Genomic DNA, 7617 nt, shown 5'->3' with positions numbered 1-7617 from the left:
CCTCTGGCCCCTGCCTGCCCCCCAGCCCTGACCTGGCCCCCGCTCTGCCCTCCGGCCCTGACCTCTGACCCCACCCGCCCACCTGCTTGACGGTGAAGTCGTTGACCAGGTGGTGGTTGTGCTCGTTGAGGCCGCAGTGCAGGCTCACGCAGTCGCTGTGGAACAGCAGGTCCTGCAGGGTGCTCACCCTCTGCAGCCCCAGGGCCCGCTCGGTGCCGTCCGGCAGGTAGGGGTCGTAGAAGAGCACGTTGAAGCCAAAGGCCTTGGCCCTCAGCGCCACCGCCTGCCCGACGCGACCTGGGGGGAGACCGGCGTCACCTCGGCCAGGGCCCCCTGCCTCAGTGCAGACGCTCAGCGTGGGAGCAGACCCTCTGGGCTCCAAGGCTTCTGCCCCCCGATACTGAGCATGGGGCCCCCCACTTGGCCGTGCAGGGGCTGGAGGCAGCCCACAGGGAGCACACATGGACGCTCAGTGGACACGAGGGGGCAGCGCACGGGGTGGGGCTGAGGGTCCGGCCTGCCCCGTGTGTGTGCTGGGCCAGACGCCACCCACCCCAGGACAGGCACTGCTGCGTGAGCCGGCGGGTGAATGAAGGACCGTACGGCAGCGGGAACATCTTCCTCCCCCCACAGCCGCTGCTGGGGACAAGCCCTGGCGGGCAAAGTGGCGAAGGGACCTCAGGGCCACCTGGCCCTCATCTGAGGGCCACGTCCACTCAGCCATCACCACAGGCAGGGAGGGCAGCAGGGCGAGCATGCGTGTGCGTGTGGCCTGTGGGCACCTGTGTGATGTCTATGTGGGGCCTGTGGCTGGTGTTCCTGGGCACACAGGCCCACACAACCTCGGGCGGAGCCCCCTCCACCCCTCAGCGTCTCTGGGTGGGGGACCTCATCGTCCGGTGAGGGCAGAGGTGAACTCACCTAGTCCGATGATGCCCAAGGTCTCCCCACGGATCCTGGCGGCCCCAGAAGCCACTTCCCGGATCTGCTCGACGCTCTGGACGCGAGTGCCTTCCCGCAGCGCCTGGTGCAGCCAGGTGGTCCTGCGGTACAGGTTGAGGATGTGGCACATGGTGGAGTCGGCGGTCTCCTCCACGGACGCCGCCGGCACATTGCAGACAGCGATGCCTGGGGACACAAGACAGCTGGGTGGTCACCACGGCCATCCCAGTGCTTCGCCCGTGAGAGCCAAGGACATGCCCCCAGGCCACCATGTGGGGAAGCCGCCCACTGGGCGGACAGAGGAGACGGGACAATTGGACACCTGGGCCCTGGCTGGACCGCCTGCTCCTCCACCTTCCAGGAAGGGGTCGTGGTCAGGGAAGAATCTGGAACCAGCCCCACAGCCACACACCTACAGGTCTCACTCCTGTCTTCTGGGCTCCCCGGGCCAATGGAGGCTTCGTCTTAGAGGGATGGGCCCCCCTCTCATCCCCACAGCCCCCCATGGCCATCCTCCCATCCCCTGAAGCCTGTGCCCCCATGTCCCCGTCCTCCCAGCCTGACCGGGTCCCCTTAGCAGCAGAGTGACCCTGGAAAGCGAGCTGGCTCAAGTTTCTCCATGCAAGCCTCGGTCCCCACTTCTCTCCACGTGGCCCTCACCCACGCTGGTGGGTCCCACCATGAGGCAACGCTGCTCCTAGGTCCTAGGACCTCGGATCTGCCCCAGTGGCTCCATCCCCCTCCCTGAGCCCTGGCCCTCGCCCTCCTCCCCGGCAGCCTACATGGCGCACCCCTTGTCTCCCGTCTCCCCGACGAGGAGGAGGCCCCGGTGGCTGGGTTGGGGCTGGGCACACAAACGGCTGCATGAGGATCCAGTAAGGGCCACACCCCAACTCCCTGGGAAATGCAGGAAGGGGTGCAGGGAGGCCAGGTGGGAACCAAGCTGCTGCCCACCCGAGAAGGGGCAGCAGGTCCCAGGACTTCTGCATCCCCACCGGCCAGGCCTGCAGGTGACAGCAGGGCATGCCCAAACTGTCCCTGGCTAACGGTCAGCCCAGCCGTGAAACCGTGAGACTGAGGGCCAGCTGTGCAGGGACAGGTCCCAAGGACACCAGCTCGGAAAGTGTCCAGGCTGCAGCCCACCTGCAGGCACCGCCCCAGAGACACTGCCGCGGGAGGTGTCAGCAGTGACCCCAGGACCTGGGGGAAGGGGTGCCGGCTACAGCCTCGGGTCTGCTTGGGTGTGGCCGTGCCTCCCTGGCCGTGACCAACACAGGAAGGGGAAGAGACAGCAGAGCATCGAGGAAAGGGCAGGCAGCCCAGCAGGGTGCAGTCCACGTTAAATCCGCTTCACGGTCATGTGCACGTGTGTGCACGTAGTCACATGTGTGCACACACTCATGCGTGTCCTAACTCACAACACACACTGCCTTTCCAGCGTCTCCTGGACGAGGCGTGTGAAACCCAAGGACACTGGCCGCCGGCCCCAGGGAGTGTGGGAAGCTGAGGCCGAGTGCCAGCTGCCCGACAGCACAGGCGCGGGCAGCACTGGAGCCTGCACGTGCCGGGGGGCCGACCGCGCGTGGGGCCCCATGACGCCAGCTCACAGGCCACCTGCAGCCAAGCCGCGGGGGCTGCAGCAGGAGGCTTGCTGTGAAACAGAAGCCGGCACCGCACAGAACGTGGGGAGGTCACTCCAAGGACACCGGCGACGGCAGAGAGAAAGGGCCCCTCCTACCTAAGTCCCCGGCCGACTTGGTGTCGATGTTGTCAAAGCCGCTGCCGATCCGGACAATTATGCGGAGGGCTTTGAACTTCTCCAGGTCCTCGCGGGTCAGCGTGATGGTGTGGTACATGAGCGCGCCCACCGCCTCGTTCAGCACCTGCGGCGAGGACAGCGGCCGTGAGTGCCTGGCCCAGCGCGGGCAGAGGCCCTGTGGACACCTCCCCTCAGCCCGCCCTGGCTGGGCCCCCAGGGGCCCCGTAGCTTCCTGTGTGCGCAGCAGGCTTTCGGGTCAGAAGCCACCTGAGCCGACCAGGTGCCTCAGCCAGGAAACCCGGGGTCCCTGCCCCCCACCAGCATGGGAAGGGCAGGCACGGGCACCAGACGCTAAGATGGAGAATGCTGAGCACCGGAGGACACCGCGTCCAGCGCCCAGACCCACCCGCAGCACCAAAGCCACAGGACAGCGTGTCCCCGAGAGTTCAGGTGAGACCGAGGGCTCACTGCTTTCCTTGCCAAACCACGGACAGGAGCACAATCCTCCCCACAGGCAGGGCCCGGCACGGCTGCCCTCATGCAGAGCCAGAGCCAGCACACCTGGCTCTCCAAAGGGCCCCTCGTGGTCGAGGGCATTGGGCCCAAACCCTAGGGTTGGGTTCTGGGGGAGAAACGCTCTGGCAACAGCCAGATGTAGGCGGATGACACACAACGTCCCATCTCCAGGCTCCAGGGCAGAGGCCATGGACCTGAGCCACCGCTCCGACAAGGGCCCGAGGCACTGGTACGACTAGGACGTGCGGTTGCTGGGGGACAGGGCTTGTCCTTCCCTCAAGGACAGAGCAGGGGGCCCTGCAGCCAGGGACACCTGAGTCGCTGAAACACAGTGGCCGGTGGAGCCCTGGGCTGCTGTCCGCCCTGCAGGCCAAGCCTCCTAGATGGCAGGAGGCCAACCTGACCTGGGCGCCCAGGACGGAGGCGAGTGCCCGCTGCGCGCAACTTCCCAGGCTCCCATGCGCCACGTGTGAGCCGAGGGGGAAGCCTGTCGCACCCAGGAGAGCCTGGACGTGGGACCCGTTAGGTGGGTGAGCAGAGTGGGTTTCCACGTGGGGGATGCAGGGCTAACTGCCCACCTCCTCCTCCCACAACAGCCTCGGCTGTCACTGGACAGACAGCCAACCAGAACACAGACAGTTCCCTTGGGGGCCTGGACCCTGGTCCTGCAGGCACCGGGCTGGCCAGGACTTGTGAGATAAAGGGAGTGGCCTGCTCCTGCCCGGGGTCTGGGACCAGCTCCTGGAGGCAGGGCAGCAGCTGAGTGGGTGTGTGGCTGACCTGCTGGGTACCCGCCCCAGGCAGCGGGGGTCAGGGGATGTCAGGCAGCACAGGCACAGACTTCTGGTGCCAGGATGGACGTGGTGTGGCAGGGGAGGGCCCTGTGTGACAGAGTAGCAGCCAGTGCCCATGGGGCAGAGGGGACAGGAGGGCGTGGGGAGGTGGACACGGCTTAGGCAGTGAGCGTGGCAAAGGCCACAGGGGGGAAGGGGTTGGGGAGGGCTTGGCCGGTAGGACCCAGGAAGCCCCCTCTGGACTCCCTCTGCTGTGTGAACTGGGGGGGCAGCCATAAGAGCGGGTGAGGAGGGACTGTGGCAAGTTGAGGGTGGGCAGATTGGAGGGTGTCTGCTGTGGGCAGGCACAGCCGTGCCCCAGAAATGGAGGTGGACCCATCAGAGCCTGAGGAGCAGCAGCCCCGGCCTCGGAGATGCGAGAGGCCGGCAGAAGCGAGGCCTTGTGCAGGGCTGGGTGGGGCACACGTGGCCTCTCGCCAGGACGAGGCTCAGCTGCAGACAGGCCAGGCCGACACCCTGGAAGCACAGCCGCACGCAGGCCTAACCCTGAGGCTTCACCGGCAGCGAGGGCTCCGTCCCGGCGAGGGCGGCCCAGTGGCCTGCCTCCTCCCACTGCTGGGCGCTCGGCTGCGTCCAGTGCTTGTCCATGTCCTTGGTGTCCTCCCCGCGCCTGGCCGCGCAGCACTAGACACTACATGGGAAACACGATGGATGCAAATTGCCACCTGGGATTCTAGCTTTAGCTTGCATTGCTGAGTGTGACTTGCCCACATGTCTTGTAAGTTATCCTCCCACGTCCTTGCCTATTTTGAATCACCTGGCGCCAGGTGCAGGCTCAGAATAAGGACTGCGACGCTACACAGAGCGGCTCCCGCCCCAGCCGGAGGAGGGAAGCCACACTCCAATGCAGAAGCAGGCCCACAGCAGGGCCCGTTCCGCCCAGGCACCATCACGGCCGTGCTGTCTGGCCTCCAGGCCGCTCTCCGTGCAGGTTCCCACAGCTCCTGTGGTTGCAGAGTAGCTGTGACACCCAGATATCGTGTCACCTCCCGGGAGGAAGTCTGCAGGCCCCAGGACCGAGTCTGTCCCTGGGACCTACCGCCGCCCAGAGGTGCCCAGGCCGATGTCCACTCAGGCCCCTCCCCTGCAGCTGTGTGACCAGGCCAGTGACTTAACTCGGTGCCTCAACCCCAGAACAGGGGTGACACAGGTCCCACGCGCAGAGCCTCGGAGCACGGGCCACGGCAGCAGGGCCCAAAGGTGCCATTCGGGCACCGTGGCAAAGCCAGGGTTTGGTGGGCACCGGCACAAGCTTTGGGGGCTTCTTTCCATTTCCCTGGTCTCCCAAGTCCACATACACAGGCAGGGCCCCTCTGAAGCCTTCCAGAAGGTTCTACGATGAGCAGCCACATGCAGGACCAGTGTGGATGCTTCAATTTCTCCTGGCAAGAGCTCAGCTGCCTCGGGCCACAGCCCCTCGTGTTCCCACAGCAAGCGGTGCCCAGCGCCTGTGGTGGGGGTGTCCCCTGCTGGCTCGCGGTTCCAGGGCCTGGAGCATTGGCCGTGTCTGGGGGTCCTCCCCGCTGCAGGTCCTGCCAACCCCCGCGTCTCCCCTGCCTGGGGCACTTGCACATGCAACGGCTCCTTGCCGTCCAATCAGACGGCCTCTACTACCCCGTTTCCTGCAGGACGGGCTGTCCTGGTCTCAGGGCAGCAAGCGTGTCCCCGCCACGGTCCTCCAGTGCCCACGGACCAGGGACCTCGGACAGCACCCAGGCCTTTGCCCACTGACTGGAGGCCACTCCGTCCCCTTGGGAGGGCTGTTTCCCGTCTCTGTCCCACCCTCTCAGCTCGGACGCGCCTCCCAGCAGTCCCCCGGCCGCCACGACAAAGTGTTTCTGCTCTTTCCTGGACTTCTCTCCTCTCTGCCCGGCCCAGTGCCTTCGTCCTGGGACTGGCTCCCGGTGAGGAGGTCAGCACCCACCAGCCCCGATGGACGCAGCGTCTGGGCGCCCAGCTTCCTCTCGCCGTTCCCGCCTCGTCCACAGGAAGCCTGTGCTGCACGAGCAGCTCCATCCACGTGCTGTCCAGCAGCTGCCAAGCACCCACTGCAGCTGGGCTGGCCCTTGGTTTTGCCGGTGCCACCACCCCTGGTGCTGGTCGAACCTGGAACTCGCGTGGAGCGCAGGCGCCTTTCCGCACACACTGTGGTGCTGACAGCCTCCTTCCGCAGCGCGTAGAGGAGGTTGACATCCAGCCGCTGTGAGGAGACGGGGTTCCCCACCCAGTGACACGGCAGCCACTGTCCCCGCCTCGCACAGCCTTGCGGGCGCCAGGGAGCCTGTGTCGGCCCCAGGCTCTGGAGCTGGGCTCCTGTCTTGTTCCTGGGCATCCCCGTCCTGAGGGCGGCGGAGGCGCCAGCCGTCACGTCTGGGTTCCAGCAGAAGGAGGGACGGTGCTCTGCACGCAACGCCGCTGCCCCCCGGGAAAGAAGTGCTGCCCAGGACTGTCCACTGGGGACACGCCAGAAGGCACCTGGTCACAGCGCTCCTGGGGCCGGCGGCCTCTCCTCCCTCATCCTTGCCATCATCTTCTGGCTTCTCTGGACTGTCCTGCCCACTTTCCCATGAACGTTTCGTGTCCACCCCTTTTAATGGCAGCTCTTCCTGGGCAAGCCGTCCTCCTGGCTGAGGGTGCTCCCTGCACAGGCAGCAGGCACTTCAGAGCTGAGGACGCTCCTCCGGGAGGTGGACGCCAAGGGCAGAGGTGCCGTCTGTCCGTCGCCGGGTGGGGCGGGGCCGTCATGCTGAGGGCCCGGCCCGGCCCTGCCCGGGGCTGTCACTGGCTCCCGTGGGATGGGATTCACTTGCTGAGTCGGTTCTGGTCAGTTACAACTTCAGAAGAAGCGTCTGTTTGGTCTCAGTATTCACACTTACTGGCAAAGCTTGTTTGACGCCTGCCGATGACTATTTTAAATCTCCCATCTGCGTGTCTCTTTCGTCCCATGAACTGTTTTTTTAGGGATGTCTTTCCAGCTTGAAAGCTTGAGGGTTCACAAGTGGCCAACATTGCAGAGGGTACCTGCCCCCAGCCGGCCCCCTCGGGACGACCTCGCCCACTTTCCAACTGCCCTGCCCGTGTGCCTGTGCGCCCAGCTCCGGGATTTGACCACCTGTCACTCGAGCAGCCACATGGACACAGGACTGGGCCGCCAGCACCACAGACATCGCCTGTCAGCTCCTCAGTCACGTGTGGCCCACCAGCACCTCATCGCTGGAGAGACCAGCAGGGCACCACCCACCCTAAGACGTCAGCCTTGCCCCCGCACCGTGGCCCTAGCGCCTTCTGCAGGTGGGCGGGTCTCTGGGCAGCTCTCTCCCTTTGCAGCCTCCGTCGCCCAGGGGAGGGACGTTGTGTCTCAGGGCAGGAGCCAGGAGTAAGGCTGCCGGGAACCTTCCTGCACGTGAGCTGTGTTTCTCTGGGATAAAACCCAAAAGTGTGGCCGTGGGTGTGACAGGCAGGTGCCAGCCTATCGGGAAACCACAGGTCTTCCTGGGGCCACACCGGCCTCGCCGCTGGCCCTGGGCACTGTGAGCCGCGTCTCCG

General features: G+C 65.9%; 1 protein-coding gene across 3 annotated transcripts in view; it reads right to left on the bottom strand.

Annotated features, from left to right (window-relative positions):
* CTBP1 (C-terminal binding protein 1) overlaps positions 1-7617 on the bottom strand; it is a 13942-nt gene that overhangs the window by 3743 nt on the left and 2582 nt on the right. For all 3 annotated transcript variants that reach the window (XM_005886444.2, XM_014533484.1, XM_014533485.1), the window contains 3 exons: positions 2681-2825; positions 922-1128; positions 83-297 (listed from right to left, as the gene is read on the bottom strand). In XM_005886444.2, the coding sequence (XP_005886506.1) occupies positions 83-297; positions 922-1128; positions 2681-2825 (567 nt within the window). The remainder of the gene's footprint in view (positions 1-82; positions 298-921; positions 1129-2680; positions 2826-7617) is intronic.

The sequence above is a fragment of the Myotis brandtii genome, unplaced genomic scaffold, assembly GCF_000412655.1.
Source record: "Myotis brandtii unplaced genomic scaffold, ASM41265v1 scaffold986, whole genome shotgun sequence".
NCBI lineage: Eukaryota > Metazoa > Chordata > Mammalia > Chiroptera > Vespertilionidae > Myotis > Myotis brandtii.
This window is presented reverse-complemented; position numbering and strand designations above follow the sequence as displayed.